The 20,706-nt window shown below is 30.4% G+C and overlaps 3 protein-coding genes across 4 annotated transcripts; all 3 read right to left on the minus strand.

The window, feature by feature from the left end:
- Positions 1-2,907: 2,907 nt before the first annotated feature.
- Positions 2,908-4,116, minus strand: LOC110656616 (cucumber peeling cupredoxin). The gene is made up of 2 exons (XM_021813485.2): positions 3,760-4,116; positions 2,908-3,638 (listed from the first exon to the last, which is right to left on the minus strand). Exons 1-2 carry the CDS (start codon positions 3,935-3,937, stop codon positions 3,178-3,180), a joined length of 639 nt encoding a protein of 212 aa, XP_021669177.2. The 5' UTR covers positions 3,938-4,116; the 3' UTR covers positions 2,908-3,177.
- Positions 4,117-5,598: 1,482 nt separating this feature from the next.
- LOC110649093 (glucan endo-1,3-beta-glucosidase 14) lies at positions 5,599-7,710 on the minus strand. Its single transcript, XM_021803506.2, has 3 exons — positions 7,485-7,710; positions 6,025-7,061; positions 5,599-5,938 (listed from the first exon to the last, which is right to left on the minus strand). The coding sequence occupies exons 1-3, from the start codon at positions 7,573-7,575 to the stop codon at positions 5,861-5,863; spliced, it is 1,206 nt and encodes a 401-aa protein (XP_021659198.2). The 5' UTR covers positions 7,576-7,710; the 3' UTR covers positions 5,599-5,860.
- Positions 7,711-9,029: 1,319 nt separating this feature from the next.
- On the minus strand, positions 9,030-14,944 carry LOC110649095 (methyl-CpG-binding domain-containing protein 11). 2 transcript variants are annotated; one of them, XM_021803509.2, is made up of 3 exons: positions 14,692-14,944; positions 13,731-13,962; positions 9,030-10,193 (listed from the first exon to the last, which is right to left on the minus strand). In XM_021803509.2, exon 3 carries the CDS (start codon positions 10,149-10,151, stop codon positions 9,330-9,332), a length of 822 nt encoding a protein of 273 aa, XP_021659201.2. In that variant the 5' UTR covers positions 10,152-10,193; positions 13,731-13,962; positions 14,692-14,944; the 3' UTR covers positions 9,030-9,329. The 2 variants fall into 2 exon arrangements, with proteins under 2 accessions (XP_021659201.2, XP_021659200.2); XM_021803508.2 differs by lacking the exon at positions 13,731-13,962.
- Between the last annotated feature and the right edge of the window lie 5,762 nt (positions 14,945-20,706).

The raw sequence follows: 20,706 nt of genomic DNA on the forward strand, positions 1-20,706 counted from the left end.
TAGTTGAACAAAGTCACAATTTTTCATTAGGCTACAAGCAAGGGCCGAAAAAATGTTTAAGTCCAATTCACTCCCCTCTTGTACTATTTTAAGACAACAAAGGGCATCATCTAAAAAGTAGCTCTCAATAGGAAAATTGACTTCATAGAAGGTGAGCCAGTTAACGCAAATATTAGCTTCCCGATAAATATATGAAAAACTTGCTTTCCATCTATGATCAAGTAGAGCATGAATTGCTATTACTATTGACTATAAGGACGCCGGCCGGCGTAGGAAGCTTTCCAAAGATGATATCTACCAACCCCCAATTGTCACACTCAGATAGACAATAACTTAGTGGTAGTTTTTTGCCTATGCATTTCTTTATCATGTCAAAGACCTGTTCGGTAACGGCTTTAAGGTAGTGTTTAATATTTTGATAAGGTCAAATATTACATTTCTTTTTTATACTATTTGATAATATGGTGTTTATACTTAAAGGTGGAGAGAGTGGTTAATGAAACATTATTTCTCTTAATTTTTAAAAATTGTGGGAGCATTTTGACTAAGATCAAAAAGATTATACTATCATTTTTACATTTAACAGCTAATCCAATAGCTATTTTTATCGAATACTTCTGTTTTTCGCTAATAACTAGTAAAATAATTGATAACTACTAGAATAACTAACAGTATAATGTTTGTAGATGCATCTTTTAAATTAACAGTATAATGTTTATAGATGCATCTTTTAAATAAAAAGGGAAATTAGACACAAGGCTAAATGTGAAATTTTAAATAAAGAGCAATTAATAAAATATTTTTAGTTCAAAATTAAGCCATAACTGTTGGCAAGATTTTCAGTGTTCCGATAGTATTCTAACGACTACTTTTCCCGATACTCTTCTTTCATATTGTCATCAATGTCCATTGAAGAAGGTCCACCCTGCAACTGTTGGAGGCACAAAAGGTATACAAAAATCAATATATTTCACAACAGAAATTACAATATTCAGCTTTTAACTTTTAATGAATAGAATCTTACAATGTACGTGCATGCATGCATGTGTCTCTTCTAGCCAATATTTATAAAGCAAAAGGAAAAGGAAAAGGAAAAGGAAAAGGAGATGGATCCGAAAGAGATGAAATATTCCATACCATTTGCAAGACGACAGAAGGAGGGCAAAAAAAAGAAGAAAGTTCCGTGTTGTAATCTTGGAATCTCCATAATTTATTGTTCTATGTATAGTTAATTAATTATGTCTTGCTTAAACTAATCATAATTATGCTTATAATTTTATGTTATTTGGCAAAATGGATAGATAAATTTATAAATTTAGGGTCTATGTCTCTATCTGAATTCTGTGTACTACAGAACTGAAAGGTACATTTCAAGGTTGCCTGCAACTAATTTACAATATTTCAATCTCCTATATTTTTCTTTATTGCAGATCATCGCGGTTGGCGTGGTGTTGGTTTATCAATTGGTCGGGGATTCAGTATTGTTTTCCTAATTTGGTGCCCACATTGTTGCTTGAATCGAAGTCATTAGTTGTCGGAAAGTTTCAAAGTCACTTCTGGACTATTCTTGCTTATGCGATTATTTGGTCTCTTTGGATTGCGAGAAATGAGAAAGTCTTTAATAATAAAGTTGTCACTGTTGCAGATATTTGTTGCTTGATCTTGCATCGCTTTGCAGTGTGGATGAAAGCGTTTAATGGTGACTTCCCTTATACAGGCTTAACTTACTTCTTTCTTCTTCAGCAATCAAGAGTTGGACTAACTCTAAGAAACAACGCCTGAACATTCTCTGGTCCTTACCAGGTTTTAATTTGATTAAGTGAAACGTGGATGGTTCTTCCTTAGGGAAACCAGGACCTAGTGATATTGGAGGCGTCCTTCGTGATCATTTAGGGAGTTTCCTTCGTATTTTCTCTTGTTTTGTAAGTGTTGAAGACTCAAATGTTGTTGAGCTACTTGCTATTGATAAGGCATTGGTTCTTTTATCATCCAAGTCTGATATTTAGACTGTGGCATCTGGTATTGTTCTAGAATCTGATTCTTCAGTGGCCGTCTCATGGGTATCTTCTTTAGATTCGATATCGTGGAGGCTTGGAGGAAATATTAACACTATTGCTTGTAACCTCAAGTTGTTCCAGTTTTTCATATCAAGCATATACCTCAAGAAGCTAATTGTGTTGTAGATTCGTTGGCTAAACAGGGGCTGCACAAGCAGACAGATTTCATTGCTTGGCTATAGATGTTGTTTCTATTGGTCCTGGTTGGGTTTGTTGTGTTGATTGTAACTTGGTTGGTTATGCACCTGTTCTTTGACTGGACTTCTTGCTATTTGTTGCATCCAGTTTCCTTGTTTTATTGTTTGGCTTTGTCTTTCCTTTTTGTGAATTCTTGTGTTCTGGATTAAGCAGAGTCTGGATTTTGTTTTTGTACTATTCACCAAGTTTTTTCACTTAATATGCCGGATCCTTGGGTTGGTTGTCATAGGGTAGACCTACTAGTTTGGACTTAATTGGATTTGCTCATACTAAGTTTTTTCTGAATCTTATTAATAAAAACTGCTTGCTTATAAAAGAAAAACTAATTTATATTTTTTTTATAATATAAATTTATATGGGGTATGAATCAAATCTTTGATTTTTTTTTTATCTTTAATTTAATTTAATATTAATTGAGTCAATAATATTCTTAATTAACGGTAAAAAATTCTCAAAGATTTTAGAAGACTTTATTTTATAAGAAATAAAGGTATGCAAATTTTTATTCCTATCTCAAGCTCTAAGATCCATATAAGGTGTTTAACAACTACTATAATAACAGGATGAGAGAGGGAGAGAGATTCAATATTCAATATTCAATATGCCAATAGATTTTTAACAAAAAAAATTGAGAAAAATTCGACCACATATATAATTAACAATCATCTGATTTTATTCTGCTGCAAGCCTTAAAAAACAATACATAAATACGCTGGGAATGGCCTATCTGAATTTGGATTAAAAGAAAGAAGACAAAAACGAAACACTATAACACTAGAGATCAATAAGACCAAAATGATCTCTGTCAAATATTCAAAACTTTATTATATGACAATAATAATAAACTATCCAAGTAGTTCAAAAAAAAATAATAAATTCAAAGAAAAATACATATCATCATCCATCAAGCATATCAGCATCCCTAGAACAGGAAGCACATGATAACAGCCAACGTGGAAACCGAAATACCAGCCAAGAGCTTAGAAGATGAAGATCCTGGTGGAGGAGGACGGGCGTTGGGGCCCAATGCCCCGGGAGTTGAAGGGCTTGTGGGGGCACCTGCTGGGGCATCTGGTGGGCAAATGGCGGGGGTGTTTGTGGGTGAAGGAGTGGTTGGCGGTGGGGACAGTCTTGGGGTAGTGGAGGGCGGTGGTGAGGCGCCTGGCGTGCCTCCTGATGATGAGACAGTGATGGCTAGTTTCTGGCCTAGCTGACAATGCTGAGAAAATGTACAGATGTAGTAGTGGTCGCCAGCAGAGTCCAGGGTGAAGTTGACCGGGCCGGTGGTAATTACGTCTCCGATAGGATTTGAAGTAGAGCATGCATCGAAGGATGTCTTCTGGACTCGGAGTACATCGTGCTTGTTGGTTTCGAAGTTGAATGCTGAAAATCCACGAATTAACAAGCTTATTATATTTTGCTTATTTGCAATTAAATATATTATATTATAAGTCAAGTTTGTTACAAAAAAATGTTGATGGCGGAAGAATTGGCGAAGACTTACTTAGGATATCTCCAACTGCGAAATTCTTGCCATTAGCCCATTCTGTGTAAGCTTGAGCGCCACCTTGTAGAATAGTCCAACCTGAGTTATCCCCCACCACATGCACAGTCTGTGCCGCCGCACATTGCAACAAAACCACCACTACAAACCCAAAAGCCACGCCAATAAACCTTGCCATTTTCTTTATATTTTTTCCTCTCTTCAAATATCCTTCTCTTAGTTAATTTCTGGTATATGAAGCAGCTACTTGAATGAGAATGCCAAGGTCACATGATTTTGAGCCTATATATACTGAGGGCAGGGGTGGAGACGTGGAATTGGTAAGAATTAGATGCGGCCTTGACGGGAAAGGATTACCAGATTGGAGGTCTTGTATATGCGGCTAGTCTACCAGAGAGACCCTTTATGCAAAAGCCTTAAATGCTTAATAGTGGCCTACACATGGAAATTTCCATTCCAAGACTATTCTACTCCACCTCCCTTCTGGTCTGTACATTGTTCTCTAATGCCTTGACTTGGCCTTAGCTTCAAGTTTGCACCTTGCAAGATACTTATATTTAAAAAAAAAATGAAATATAATTAAAATTGCAATTATATATTACGTCATATTTATGTCATACTATAAGGTGCGTGAATTTAATAAAAATATATATAAAATAGTAAATGAAGTTTTAAAGTTTTGGCACAATAATTTCATAATATTAAATTATCTTGGTTTTTTTATGGAGTACAATTGGAATGAGCTATAACTTCAAGCAAATTTGTAATTCCAGCTGCTTTCTGAAAGTCAATAAATTAGACCATAAAAGATTCAAAGTAAACTTCCAGAATGTTAGGAGTTTGAATGTTTCTTGATTCTACCAAACAAAATGGGGTTAAATTATGTAGACATTAGGATTTAATTAACATAAAATTTTATATCTTTAATTTAAGTAATATACATCTATAATTTTCAATAACTGATTTCTAAGTTATTTTTGCTGTCGTAACACTTGCTAAATGAAAAAATTATATTTTCTCTATATTAATTTAACACTTATTAGGCAAAAATTTTAATTGTTTTCTCTTTACTCACAATTCTAATAATCCAAATTACATACATTGAAGCTTTAATAATTCAGAACCTATTTTTTCAAAGCTACCCATCCATAAAAATAATTTTTTTAATTTTATAAATTACACATCAGCATAAATAATCTAGAAATCAGTTACAGAATATCACTAGAATTTTACATTACTTAAATTATAGTTTTTTTTATCACTAAATGTGTCTTATGTGTGAATTAAATGTAAAATGTGCCTTTTCTAACCAAAGCAATTGTATAAAGGAAATAAAGATTTCAACTTCTTTTTTTTTTTTTTTGTTTCTTATCTGTACTGTATGCTTTTCATCAAACCTTAACAGTTCCTCTAATGGCAAAAATTATAAATTGTTTAGTGCGATGAAAAGTAAATCGATTGATCTTGAAAAGCAAATCAATGTGGATAAAAAAGTTAATTGATTGCTTTGAAAAGTATATCACTATGTTGAGAAATGTAATTAAACTGTTGTTGTTGCTCGATTGGAGAGGAGTTTCATGTTGCATCAACTGCTCTTGTTTGTCATTCACGCTTACAGATTCTCATGTTTACATTATTCGCTACCTACATTTAGCTATAGTGCTGCCCATTACCCACGTTACAGTAACTAGCAGTGCTGCTTTTAGCCTAACCAGCCCAATGAAATCCAAATAGGTAAATCCAGCCATTGATTTAGCAGTTCAATATCTCAAATCAAGTCAAATATGAATCCTTTATAGATAAAGAAAAGTAGTTACTTTCTTGAAAAGAAATGGCAAGTTTATAACAATAGCTTCTTTTTCAATTTTATTTACAAGACTGGTGCATTGCTGAAGATAATTGAAAAAACAATCAGCAATTTTTCAGTGAATCAATTTTGATTCAACAATTAATTGTCTGTCCGAGAACAACGAATGAATTGGTTACAAATTGATGTGTTACAACTACATTAGTAAATTCAAGAACCTGGAGTTTTTTCCTTGAGCTGCTGCACCATCATATTGAACATGGATAAAAGAAGCTCAATACTTTTTGTCACCAATTATGAAGCTAAAACTAATAGCAGAACTGTTGTGCAGGTTGCAAAAGCTAATGAATGGGAAGACCCCAGCCAACTTTCCTGTAAGCCATAAAGGAAAAGCATATCAGGTACGAAGAAGAATAGAGAAGTTCAGAAAAGCCAGTGAATTTAGGAAAAACTCATACCTTGAAAGAAAGAAGAGATGAAACTGCTGATGATTCTTTAAGTCCAGTGAATCCAATATCATATGACATGCTCCCATCATGGTTGAACAATCCAAAGTGTCTCTCAGAAGTTGGCCCAGGCTTCAAATTCTCATTGAACAATGCAAAAATATAAGCTCTCACCACAGTCTTAGGCCTATAGGGAGTCCCCTTCTTTTTAGCTAGCCGTTTCCGAAGATTATAATTGTAAGTCCTTGCATGTTGCCTTGTAGCACCTGCTTCATTTGCATCTCCACTAGAAGCCCACCCAGTTTCAGAAACAATGACTTCCATCTTGGGAAACCCTGCCTTTTCCAGTGCAGCATAAGCTGCATCAATCTGAGCATCAAACATGTTATCATAGTGCAGATGAGTCTTTGCATCTACAATTCCAGAATTGGATTTGAAAAGAGCATAGTTAATGTCAATATGCTCAGGATCACTCTTGTAGGCTAGAAAAGGGTAGGCATTAATGTAGAAAGGAGAACCAATCTGTGAGAAGAATTGCAACAATGGCTTCATGTAAATAAGAACATCTTCCCTGAAAACGCATGCAGATGGTGGGTAGGAATTGGTAAAAACAGCCTCAGAATGTGGACTAGAGACAGCAACAGATTTTCCCAAACCCGCCTGCCGAAGAGCAGCATAAACATTTTTCACAGAAGGCAGCAAAACTTCCCAGAGCGCATGGTCATCACCCCCCAAGATCTCATTTCCTACAGCAATTCCAACAATTTTAGTTCCGGGAAGGAAGGGCTGCACATTTTCTTTGATCCAATACATCGCACGATCCTCGCCTACACTAATCTCTTTCAAATACTCATTGCCAAGTCCAACAATTATTTCAATGCCAGAACCTTTGAAGGCCTTGAGGACTTCATGATCAGCATCATAGATTCTAATATTTTTAATCTTTGCAGCTTTGAGAAGTGTCACCACGCTGCGTGGTGAAGGTAAATTATCTGCTATCCTACCATAGTTTACTCCATAAGTTCCTTTGAATGCATTCCCTGTAACAACTGCAGGACAAGAGATACCAAAACGTCCATTAAGGCCAAGTTTCATCATTACAAACTGATAAACTATTGATTATAACTTGAGACAAGTGTTGAATTCATTTATGAATTCCCAAGGATCTTAGATAAATCAAATATATAATCTAATTAGTTTTAGAGTTCATTTGCAAATTGTGTCAATTTTGGTAGAATTTAGCTCAAGCATAACTAATTCCATAGAATTCCAAATGAATTTCTATGCATACTAAATATTTCAAGTATGCATTTGAAAACAGCACTTAAGGTTTAAAAAGTAAAAGCAAATATCATGACATAGATTAATAATATTCAACACATTATTCTTCCAACAAGAAAAGCAGAGCAGTGTATTTTTAACTCTAATAAAAATCTTCCAAAGAAAAAGAAGAATGAAATTCAAGTACGTACCATTGGAAAATATGACAGAGAAGATGAGAAGAAGAGAAAGAGAGAAACCCATAAGTCTGGTGGACAAACTAACAAAGAAAGTGCATTCCATTTGTAGAAAAGCAGAGTAAGGTCCAATAACATTAACCCTTTGGATGATAATCTAATTCGTGTTCTTAAGGCATGGCATAACACCCCTCAAGAAATTGTAAAAAGATTCTTAACCTTAATCTAAAAATATTGGAAAGAAGATTCCTAACCTTTGCCCCAAAGATGAAAGAAAATCTTGAGAGGGCTTGGTATAGATTCTTAACTTTACTCTCAAAAAAGTTGAACTTTTTTCCCCTCTTTATGCTCCTGAATTCGTATGGGAACTCTCCCTGGAAATGAATGCTTCTATATATATATATATATATATATATATATTTGGGACGGGATTGGAGGAGTTCTTGATGAGTGATGGTAGGGTGTGATGGAAGAGACAAAAGTCTTTCAGACGCAAAGTAGATAGTATTGTTTCTGTTTTGCTTTTCGGATTGGACAGTGATAAATTTGATGTGGAAACTTCTGGGCAGTGACTGAAAAATGGTCCAATGTCAGATAAAAGTATTAGGATGTTACTGTCAATTCATGAAATTGAATGAATTTATGCTTAAATAAAATAAAGTTTTTAAAGAAGCAAAAAGAGAGCACAGAGGGGATTCTTCTTGCCAGATATTAGCCTGGGGAAAGGAAGAGTGGGATTCAATTATTCCCAAACAGGAAGCCTGTTGAAATTGCAAACAGCATGCGCCTAAACTTCTTTTACTTTGTACGTACATATTTTTAAATCATTCAATATTTTAAAATAAAATTTAGAAAACTATACCCTTCATTCCTTCAACCACTTTAAGCAAGCCTTTTCTTTTAATCCTTTTTTTGCACTTATATACAAGTAGTTGTATTTTAAAATATAGCCAAATTAGACAAGTAACATAAGAGATTTCAATTAGACAAGCAAAGCACGTTAGGTTAGAGAATAAAAAGAAAATAAAGAATAGAACTAACTAACTTAGAAAAAAGTAATACAACATTATCCAAAAAAATTATACATTTTCGAAAATTTAATTCAAAATCATTTAAAATGAAGAAAGAGAATTCATATAGTAAACTCTAAATTCTTGAAATAAATGCTTAATTGAGTTGAGTATAGAAGTAATTGTATTTTCCCTTAAGCTTCAGCATGATTATGGTAGAATACAATACACCACACCTGCACTCATTCTTGAGAAAACAGCACAATCAATGAGTTTGAATAACAGTGAAAATCCAAAAAAAAAACTCAACAATATTGGCCATATGGTCTTCCACGATCTCTTTGAGAGGCAAAGTGATAAATGGGCAATTTTTTTAGTGTCAGAGATCCTAAATGTACAAATAAGAGCAAAATTCCTTGATTCAAGTAACCTTCTAAAGTTACCATTCTTTGCAACTTCAGTCTCTACTTTCTTGCCTGCATCCATCATCATACTTGAATCCCAGGCGGCAGTGCCTAAACGCAGACGTATGGCACCATAACACAAAATAAAGCAGCAGCAAAGCAAATAATATTTAGTTTAGAAGCTACCCATAACAGTTGAGGACAGTTCAAAAGTCTACAATCTTGAGATCCTGCACAATGTAATAAAAGCTGCAGCAACTACGACCTAATCTGATGTGAAACATAATTTACCTAAATACATTAAAATCTAGTATCGACATATAATGACATCTAGCAGTTACAATGCTAATGTTACAGTCATCCACAGAATCCAAAAAGTCACCAGAACTAAAATAGGCAGCGCTATGACAAGAGAACTACAGATTATGGGCGGTAGTGCAGTACATTCAGCAGCTCACAGGAGGAGCTGGATTTTGAGGAGCATCAGTTTGCCCTGTTTGGCTATCCTTACCATTTTCTGTGATTTCGCCATCTGTTGTATTGGCTTTTCCATCTACAGAGATGTTACACTTAGCATCATTCTCCTGAATACCTAGTTTCTCTTTAACCTCTCCCTCAGATGCAGGAACAGTTCCATTAGGACCATTAGCATTCCCTTTCTCTGCTCCTTCATTTGCTTCCACAGTTACAGCATCTGGGATATCCTTCTCACCTGAGAAAGTCTCTTTCTCAATCTCAGTTTGTGGCATCTTTCCTGCGGAGCCTTCACCAGAACCAGCTTCTTTGGCAGGTTTGTTCTTCAGTGATGCATCTGCATTTTCCTGCTCTTGAACTTCCATTGCGAGCTGGGCATTCTCAGCTCCTGCATTCTCAGCATTCTTTGTCTGAACAGATTCTTTTTTATCTCCTTCCTGGACCTGATTTTCCTTGGTAACGTCATTCTCTTTGCCTGCCTCTTCATTTTCCTTCCCAGCTTCCTCTGCATCTTGCATTTGGACTTCTTTCTCACCTTCGCCTTTTTCAGGAGTAGTTTCCGTTTCCTTGCTATCCTTCTTTGAACCTGACGATTTTCGGCCTCGCTTCTTTGGGGGCTCCTTATCCGGAGTTGGAGTTGCCTTGGACTTCTCACTGATTCTCGCTGATCTCCTGGGTGTCTCACCAGTTCCCCAATCAAACTCTGATATCGCAGGATTACCAGGGTGTGATTTTAGGTACTGCTCCATCTGTTTCCTGTTATTAATCTCTTCGCCAGTTGGAGCAATAAACATGATTTCACTCTTCCTTGGTGTACCTGCTCTCTTTGGCAAATACTGTAAAAGATCAGAAAAAAGATACTTGTCACGGAACAATAATTATGCACAATCAACCACAAGAATAATATCTGGCCATGTTCCTTTACATGAAATTTAATTTAATATTTTATTCAATAAGATTCAGCAGACTCATGATTCAATGAAGCATAAAATATTTTAGGAAAAAGAACCCCACTAACCAATAGATAAATAATAGCAATTTAAAAATAAAAAAAAAAAAGAAAGAAAGAAAGAAAGAAAGAAAAAAATAAAGATCAAGGCATATTTCATCATTTCATAAGTTACTTTCTGTAGGTACATCCAAGTAAGCATGAAACCATGAGACTTACAAAACAATCGTTTTCTGCCTAGCACCAGAGACATCATTACATCATAATTATCTCCAATTCCTATTCTAGCTCAGAGAACTTACAAAACCAGAGGATTCTTTCTTATCCTACTTCTTGCTTTCTTTTGACTTGTATATCGATCCACTTTACTGGATGTTCTATACCATTGATTAAATGAATAAAATATTTGTTGCCAACAACCTTACACCTAGGCATCAGGGTAATTTTTCAGGGGTGGTTTCATGTCCTCATGGGAAGTAAATTGTTCACCAGAAAGTGCTCAAGTTTTAAAAGAAAGTTTTTTAAAGTTGGCAATAAAATCAAATGGAAGCAGAAAGGACAGCCATTCCCCAAAAAAAAAATTCCAGCCAAGACTGAAAAACATCTAAACCCCCATTATAAGGTACCTAGGTCATTAAATAAAACCCCTGATGGTAACCAACTAATCATGCAATTGGTTAACCTAAATAAAATAGCTTACAGCAAGCAGAGCATTTGGATCCCAGCCGTACTTGCAGAACCGTCAATTGCAAATAGGCCAAACCTCACAGCAATTATGGTGTTTCTAACACAGCTTAGTTAATGCAAGCTCAAAACTTAGCATCTTCAATATACACAATACTAATTTAACAAGACTAGTTTAACAACCAGGACAACAGGCAAAACTCAACTTAGACAAGCAAAAAAGTATGTACTGCACAAAAATAGATGCATTTAGCCAAGAAACCTCATGAATATCACCTAAACTTATTTTCCAAGTAACCTCAATATGGTAATTATTGATGCATATGACCTGCTCTTTCAAGACAAAGGCTGGGCATTACCCAGATGTTCTTATGCATCCTATATATAAATTGTAATCCTTGCACAGAGGCATAAACATTTTAAGCAGAACATTGAAACATTCTAGCTATTGCATCCAAGGAAAAAACATCAAAGACAGGTGGTATATTTGATATTCTAAGCGCAAAGAGGAAGGTGAAAAGGATGTAGGCAAGAAGGAGAGGGAGGGGGAGAGTATCATTAGCTGACACTAAGAGATTTCAAATCAACGAAACGCTGAATCAACTAGTGAACGAAACGCTGAATCAACTAGTGAGGACCCTACAATTAGAAAAATATTCAGACTTCGCCCAGCAACAAATAGTCCAAGCCATTAGACAAATCCACCGCATTAAAAGTAGTCTCACATAAAGCACTGTATTAAAATGCCAATTAAATGGATCCCCTCATCATAATTCAATTAGCAAAGTAGTCAAAGCAGTGCACTGATTATCTTATTCCTTTCCAAAGCATTATCCCTTTAACACTCAATTTTGTTTTTATGTAGTTCCAATTGACTCTATATCTTTGCATCTAATATTTGTTATCAGTCATATCAGAGTTGTTATTCAAACGTGTGAAATGGTAAAAATTGAGTGCAATAAACATGCAAGCACAAAAGCAGATCAATGTTGTCTTCCTGATTCAAATCAAATGAACCAAATGCTTCTTTTGATGGATGAATCTAATAAAATTATTAAGAAGGCAATATTTGGTTCTAAGTGTGCAACGACCTGTAAACTAGAATAATAAATAATGATGAAATTAGAGAAGAATAAGCTGGAAAAACTACATATTAGAAGAATTCACAAATCAATGATTCCAGCCCTTATATTTTTGTTAGAAAATTGGGCTGTCAAAACTTCCTAGGAAAACAAATAAATACTCAGGAATGATGAAATAATGATGCAATTGACCTCTCAAGCAAATACTAAGGAATCAGTGCACAAACTAAGAGACCTTTCTTCCATTAAACTATAAGGCCATGAATCTTCGGACAGCTTTCACATAGAAACTAACTTCCTCCTCTGAGATAAGAAGCCAACCACAATCTATTCGTCTTTGTCAACACTCATTTTCCCAGTTCCCCTTCTTTTGTTTAAATTACAGCAACCATATCACAATTTACAATTTGCATTTTTCAAGGTATATTTTATGGTTACTTGGTTCCATACAAAGTATAATTATTTTGTTACAGAAAATAAGATAACTTCACATATATTTACAATTCCTCTAATGAAATTTTCATAAAATTTTTCTTTTTTCCGTAAAATAGTTAATTACGGAAATTTTATTAACTTAACGGGAAAAAATTAAAGTTTTCTCACATAAAAAAGCACATAATATTTTTTAAAAAATCTAAGAGAAATTATATATGGTAAATTTTGTTAAAAAATTATAGGAAAAGTTTAGGTTCATTAAATATTATTTTTTAGATTTTTAAAAAATATTACATGTGTCTTTTTACATGAAGAAACTTTATTTTTTTTTTTATAAAGTTAATAAAATTCCAACAATTAACTACTGTATGGAAAAAGAATCATTTAACGAAAATCTCATGAGATAAGTTGTAAATTTATGTTGAATTATCTTATTTTCCATAACAAAGTAATTATACTTTGTATAGAACCAAGTAACCATAGAAGGCACCATTTTTTAATTAAGAAATTAGTTACAACATGTGTTGATCCCATTAGGATGGACTAAATATACACTCCCATTTGGATAAAAAAAAAAGGATCACAGGAAAAAAAAAGGAGTAGTAAGGGGAAAAACTAAAATGAACATCCAATTAAAAAAATGTCCATTTTCAGATATACATAACGTCAGAAGAAAAACTAGAAGGGAAAAACTAAAATGAACATCCAATTAAAAAAATGTCCATTTTCAGATATACATAACGTCAGAAGAAAAACTAGAAGAGAACAGATAAGATACACCAAAATGCAATTCAAAAAAAAATAAAATAAAATAAAACCTTAGATAAAATAAAATAGAAATAGAAGATGAATACACCAGAAAAAATCCCAAAAGTTATAACCTGGAACTGAAACTGTTAAAAGCTATAATAATTTGCAGACAATAATAAGATAAGTACAGTAATTTATCGCTAAAAACTGTTGGTTTGCTTTTATGTAAAGGAAACTCAATCTCTTCAAAAGTCCATTAAACATCACATGGATGAAATGAGATAACTGCTGGTCCAGATAACACTAACAGCAAAATCAGTATCGAAGTGCAATACTAAACACTGATTCATCCTGATTTATTTCACTTAACATACAGATAAAATATTCCCCCAAAAACATGAAGAGAAACATACTAGTAGTAGTTGCACTCAAGCAGTAATATAAGGAAAAAAAAAAAAAGACAGGATTCCAACCTTTCAGTACTATGATTTGAAATAGAAACTACACAGAAGTAGTCTGTATCCTCAAAAACTGGGAGAAATATCTCCTTCTAAAAGGTCTATCCTATAAACAATATCAATGGCCTATTATCCTCTATTTGTTTGAATTTTAGAAGTTTAATTTATCAGCTTGTTTCAAAATTTGTTATACTTCATAATCACAAAAATGATGCTTCACTTTAATCTTGTCAAAAGCTCTGCCCATCTGGCAAATACAAGAGCAAAACATTAAGTATGTTAGTGAAAGCAAAATTGCAGCAGACTTCACAAGGAATCCAATAATGGCAAGACCTTTAAAAATTTTAGTTCAACAATCAAAATGGAGGCAGAGACATGAAAAATCTCCCTTTTATTCCAAGCAAATAGCATTTTTTATGAAAACGAAAGATGCAGAAAGGAAACCTTATCCCAATGCTGAAAAACTAATGGAAATCATATTTAGCATATGAAATACATAACTAACCTAAAATAGTTTAGCCAAAGCCAAAATTTTGCAGAGAAGGAAAATGGGAATTGTATTTACCATATGGAATTCATAACTAACTTAAAATAATTTAGCAAAATCCTAAGTTTTGCAGAGAGGGAAAAAAGTAAAATTGCAAAGAATAACCCTAATTAAAACAACTATCGCCTCCAACAAGGTAATAGAACATGTCAAAAAAAAACCCTAAAAGCAAAATTACTGCCAAAAACTACCAATTTGCACAAAACCCTAATAAAAAAAATTCAAAATACCAAAAACTAACACTTACCCAATTCCTAACACAACTCTAGAAGAGCATGAAAAAATTAAGCAAACCCTTAAAAAAAAAAAAGCTACAGTAGCAAAAACCAAATTAATCCCACAAGCAAAAACACAACACACAAATTAAGCAAAAGAAGAAACTGCAAGCTAAAGAAAGTTAAAAACTTTATTGACAAGAGAAAGACAAACCATTTTCTTCCAAGCAGGAGGAGCAGGGAGCTCAACAGAAATAACTTCCTCTTTAGCTTCCATTTTTCACCTGCAAAAACCAATCCAGACCCTCAAAAAAGAAAACAGTTTTGTCTTCAAAGACTCTGCCTTTCTCTCTCTCTGTCTGTCCCTGTGGTATTTATTTGTGCGTGCTTCGCGTGTGTGCGTACGTGTGTGGCGAAGAGAGAGGGGCACAAACCGTTTTGAGTCTCTGAGATATGTTTCTTGTCGTTGGTTAATGTTCTCTCTCTCTCTCTCTCTCACACTTTTCTCTCTTTTCTTTTTTTTTTTCTATAATTTTCCCTCTAAAAAACTGTCACCTAATCCAGAAGGGCAGTGATAACCTCACCTCTATGGTACCAAAAATATAATAATTAGATTTGCTTCGTAATTAACATTAATTTCCTTATTAATTTATGATTACTTGTAGTAATGCTGCTTTTTCTCACGTGTCAAATCTTTGACCGGTGATATTGCCAAAAAGATGATTACCATTGGACTCCGTGCTCCCAATTACATGGGAAAATTTTTTCTAATACTATTTTTCTCAGACAAAAAATTATGAAATTAAATTCTCTTCATTATTATACTGTAATTATTTAAGTTCCAAACCAAATAAAAAATATAGAAATAAATCTTTAACATGTGATTGTTGAGATATATAATATAAATAATTTTAGTTAAAAATTTATTAAAATATTAAGAGTATAATGAGTCATTCTAAAATTATAAATTTTCACCATTAGAATTAAATAAAAAAAATATAATTTAATTAAAATAAAATAAAAAAAATTTTCTAAATTTTATTCTGTTTATATTTTAAATTAATTTTTATTTAAAAATAATTGTTAATAATTTATTTCAATATTTAGAAATGGTTATATAATAATAAGATAAAAATTTTCTCTTCTTTAATTTTCTAAAAGATTATAATATATAAAATAAATCTCATATAATTATAAAAAATAATACATTAAAATTTAATAAGAGAAATTAAAAATTTTAAAAAATTAACAAGAAAAATTTAAAATATTTAATAGGACAAGTCAAAACCCCACATAAAAGTTTTGGAGGGAATAGAAATCATTTGTCAATATTGAAATTGACTAATATTAATCTAATTACATTTAATATTAAATTTATTTTAACTAAGTAATCTATATTAAAAAAAAATAACTCTATTTTATTATAATACCCATTTCACCTATTTTTATTTATAATTTTTTAAAAATTATTTTTATATAAATTTATTTATCATTTTAAAAAATAAAAAGCGTTGATTATTTTTTTCTTATTTTATATTTATCTGTACTAAACATATCAGTTAAAAAAATTATATTAAATATAATAATTATTTATACAATTTTTTAAATTTTGTTTATATTTTTTTTATTTGATGAGATAAAAATAATTTAATTAAATTAAAAATATTTTTATTATAATTTATTTAATTATTTTTTAATTATTATAAAAAATTTTAAATAATATATGAAAGTAAACGGAGGGAGATATTAACAATGATATATTTAATTTCTATAGATATAAACATATATTAGAATTAAGTTTGTATATTTAAAATTTCAAAATTAAAAAAAAAAACAATTTTAAAATTCAAAAAATCAAACGGTATTATTATAGATAACGTGACACGTATAACGAGTACAACTGGAAAATGAATATAATAAAATAATTTAGTAAGGCTAAATTGTATGGATAGCAAAGTCACGCGCTACTGTTGAAGTGAAAAGCACGCAGTGCAGGAAAAGGAAGGAATAAGTAGTGGATGGACCTTGATCCGACGTAAGAACGACGTGCTAGAGTGAGAGGGTGGGTTGAGGAGGAAGAAAAAAAAAATGAAATGGAAAGTAGAGTTGGGGTCCGAGAGGGGAGTGGGCGCATATGAAGGCACCGCCATGTCGCTTGTCAGTCATTTCCAGACTTCTCTCGTCTCTGCAGTCAAATCTCCTTTGTACCTCACCACCCCATCTTATTCTACTATTTACCATTTTACTATTACCCATCCAACCACAATCAGAAGTAACTTTTATTTACTTAACACGTGTTTTATGTTGGTCTGTTGATATTATGCCAGATTTGCTAGAGTATGGTGTAATACAATAGTTATGTAATAAAATTAATGTAATAAAATTATTATCATATTATTATATTTTTTATAAAATAAAAATATAAATAAATTAATAATAATTTTTATTTTAATATTTAATTTTTTATTACATTAGTAATAATTAATCACTATTTAAGTAATCAATGGTTAAATATTAGTAATAATTAAATGATAATTCGACAACAATAATTATTAGGTAGTGAAAAAGTGATGAAGTCGAAAATTTAATTTAGAGGTTTAATTAAAAGATATTATTTATAAAAATAATATATATGTATATATATAATAAATATAAATTGATAAGATTTTTTTAAATAAAATTAACTTGATAAAAATTAAATGAAAATAATGTTAATTAAAAATATATAATGAATGTTTAACATTAGGAATTATGTAACTTACAATGTATTGATGGTTAAAAATTTATCTAATTTATCTCAAATTTAATTTTTTTAAAGTAATTATGAAATTAAATTTAATCAAATTATAAATTAAATAAAATAAATGATATGATTTTATTTATAAAATAATTTTTTAATTTAAATATAATAAAATTATAACAAGGGAGATTTCAATAATAATAATTAGATTATAAGAAGAAAGTCATTAAAATTTTAAATTAGTGAATAATATAATGAAAGAAATGAGTTAAACTTTCATTGGATAATAATCTTATTCAATAATTTAAATTTTAAAAAAAATAAATTAATAAAATATAATTGATAGAAAAGAAGATGTCAAGAAATAAAGATGATTTAGATTTTTATTGGCAAAATAATTTGTGTTTCATTGATGATATCACTCTTTCTAGTAAAAAATTTAGAGTTTTTTTTTCTATAAAATTACTAATAAATTCTTAAAAAATTTTAAATATTGATATCCAGCTTCCCATTTAAATCTTATAAACAACAGTGAAAATTATTTTTCTAAAAACTACTGTCATATCTATACTTCTAAAAATTTTTAAAATATTTATTAGAATTTTATGGCCCTAGTACCCCCTTAAAATTTATATAGTAATTGTAAAAGTATGATTTTTTTTTTTTTTTAAAGAAACTGCCATCATATCTCTAAAAAGTTTGGAAAACTTAGGAGCCTAATGGCTTCCTTAGTCCAAGTGTGGCTCCATCTCAGGCAACGATAGCACCGGTCAAGCGGTGATAATAGTAGTAATAACTAAGTGATAATAATAATAGTAAAAAATTGATAATAATCATAGTGATAAGATAAGGTAGCAATGATAATTAAATAGTAATACTAGTAATAATGTTATTATTAAATGAATAAAATTAAAATACATAATTATAATTATATTTATTTTTATATGTAATAATTATTATATTACTTTTCAATGTAATTGATTATATGATTTAATTATTATTCAATTATAATAAATCATTTTGTTTTATTTATGTAATTAAATATATAATGTAATTATAATTTTATTATAATTTTAATTACGTAATACTTAACATAAGCTTAGTTAATTTATTATCAATTTTTTTAATTTTATTCTTTTTATCAAAATCCACATGGCACTGATGCATTATTATTTTATTAAAAAAACTTATTTTTGCCGCACAAAAATGAAATACTTACCTTTTTTTTCTCCCCTTATTTTTCTCTTTCATATCATGTTGTGCTTCTTATTATTTTGGGCTTGGGAGCTTCGCCACCAGGGCCTTCAGCTTTTTTGACCACGGCGCACCTACCCTTTGCTGCCTCCGCCCTCTTTGCTTTTGTTGTTTCTCCTGCCCTTCCTAGAGTTTATGTTGTATGGGCTGGGTGCTAGTTGTGGGCTAGAATATTAGGTTTAGCTTAATGGGTATATTATAATCTAATATATGAGGTTGATTAAACTTAGTTTACTTAATTTTAAAATTAAGTGATTTAATTTTTTATATTTTAATTAACTTTCAAATTAAAACCATCGTTAAAATTTTAGTTAATTTATTATTAATTCTAACAAAATGTCATTAGCCTTATTTTTAATATAAAAACAAATCAATCTTTAAAATTTTATTTTTTTTGTAATTTAGTTCATTAGATTTTATTTTATTAATAATTTAGTTTTTATATTTTTTAAAATATAATCAAATTAAATAAAAAATATTAATTTATTATTAAAAATATGAATTAATTATTAAAATATGATTGTTAAAATTGTGAGTTGATTCATATAATTTGACGAGTTAGAGTCACCAAAATGAATTAAAATATATAAAATCGAAATCAAGTAAAATCGAGAGAAATTCACAATTTTAAATAATAAAATCAAATTAAAAACAACACAATTTTATTAGTTTATGATTCTATGATTTTATGAATTTATATATTTAAAATTTTATGATTAAAAATATTTCATTTTAATTTATTAAAATATTTGCCATTTGTTTATTTTTATTTTTTTTAAGTTTTTTAAATATGGTAATAAATATTATTTTTACTACTATAATTATCATGCATATATTATAATCTTTTAAATTACTTTCTGAATAACTTTTGTTTTATTTCAATTATCATAAATATGATCTAATTTTTATATATTATTTATTAAATATTTATATCACTTAAATTTACATTTTTTTTCAAAGTTGAAAACTTGGAATCTATGTGAAATTTTTTTTTAAGTATTTATATAAATATGATTATATATTTTTTGAAAGGCATGTTAAGTAAGTAGTAAAATTTTATGATTTCGCGATACAATTTCCTGGCCCCTTAATCGATTCTATATTAAAAAAAAAAAAAAAAATTTGACAACCTTACTTAACGTCTTTAAAAAAAATTTATTAATTATAAAATCATCTATATATTTTACAAATTGGTCATTAAATATTTTAAATATTTACAAATAAGCTTTTATAATTTTGTAAACTTTTATTTATTCATTATTATATATATATATATATATATATATATATATATATATATATATATATATATATATATATATATATATATAACATTTTCATATATTATATTATATTGTCATATAAAAAAAAACATAAAATATGAAGCTGAACGCAAATTGTTAATAAAATAAATTTTCATAGACTAGATTGTTTTCGAATTGCTAGTAGAGTTAAAGGTATTTTAGTAATTTTTACTAAATTTAATGTAAAATTAACAATGATTCTAATGACATAAACTAACTTATAAATTTATTAAAATATTAAAAACTAAATTGCTTAGTTTTAAAACTAAAGAAACTAAGTTATAAGTTTAATTAAATTTCAGCAACTCAATAAAATAAAATCTTAGAGTCTAAATTATTTTCAAATTGAATGTAGAGTTAATGACCATTTAGTTATTTTTGCTATAACTAATAGTAACTTAACTAGAATTCTAACAATAGAAATTAACTTATATTCAACTCAACTCAACTAAGCCTTTATCCCATGAATTTGGGATCGGCTATATGGATTCTCTTTCTCTAATCTAAATGATTTTGGATTAAATCCCCGAAAATGTATAATGCTTATAGGTCATGTTGTACTACTCATCTCCAAGTCAATTTAGGTCTACCCCTTCTTTTCTTTCTATCCTCTAACCTAACGTTCTATACTTGTCTAACTGGAGCCTCCGTATGTCTACGCTTCATATGACCAAATCACCTCAATCTTCCTTCTCTCAACTTATCCTCAAGTGGCACCACTCCTACCTTTTATCTAACACTCTCATTACATACTTTATCTAATCTAGTATGACTACTCATCCACCTTAACATTTTCATCTCTACAACTCTCATCTAAGAGACATACGACTCCTTCAGTACCCAACACTCACTACCATATAACATGGCCGGTCGTATGGCTGTACGGTAAAATTTTCCTTTTAACTTATTGGGAATTTTACAATCACATGAA

Source organism: Hevea brasiliensis, chromosome 1, assembly GCF_030052815.1.
Source record: "Hevea brasiliensis isolate MT/VB/25A 57/8 chromosome 1, ASM3005281v1, whole genome shotgun sequence".
NCBI classification, from domain to species: domain Eukaryota; kingdom Viridiplantae; phylum Streptophyta; class Magnoliopsida; order Malpighiales; family Euphorbiaceae; genus Hevea; species Hevea brasiliensis.

Bases quoted from the DNA above. Each gene is read 5' to 3' on its own strand.
- LOC110656616 (XM_021813485.2), bottom strand. From the start codon at position 3,937: ATGGCAAGGTTTATTGGCGTGGCTTTTGGGTTTGTAGTGGTGGTTTTG. The intron at 3,639-3,759 runs GTAAGTCTTCGC...GTGGATTTTCAG, and splicing joins CGCAGTTGGAGATATCCTAA to CATTCAACTTCGAAACCAAC.
- LOC110649093 (XM_021803506.2), bottom strand. From the start codon at position 7,575: ATGGAATGCACTTTCTTTGTTAGTTTGTCCACCAGACTTATGGGTTTC. The intron at 7,062-7,484 runs GTACGTACTTGA...CTTGTCCTGCAG, and splicing joins CTCTGTCATATTTTCCAATG to TTGTTACAGGGAATGCATTC. The intron at 5,939-6,024 runs GTATGAGTTTTT...TATGGCTTACAG, and splicing joins CATCTCTTCTTTCTTTCAAG to GAAAGTTGGCTGGGGTCTTC.
- LOC110649095 (XM_021803508.2), bottom strand. From the start codon at position 14,754: ATGGAAGCTAAAGAGGAAGTTATTTCTGTTGAGCTCCCTGCTCCTCCT. The intron at 10,194-14,691 runs GTTTGTCTTTCT...GATCTTTTACAG, and splicing joins CTCCTGCTTGGAAGAAAATG to TATTTGCCAAAGAGAGCAGG.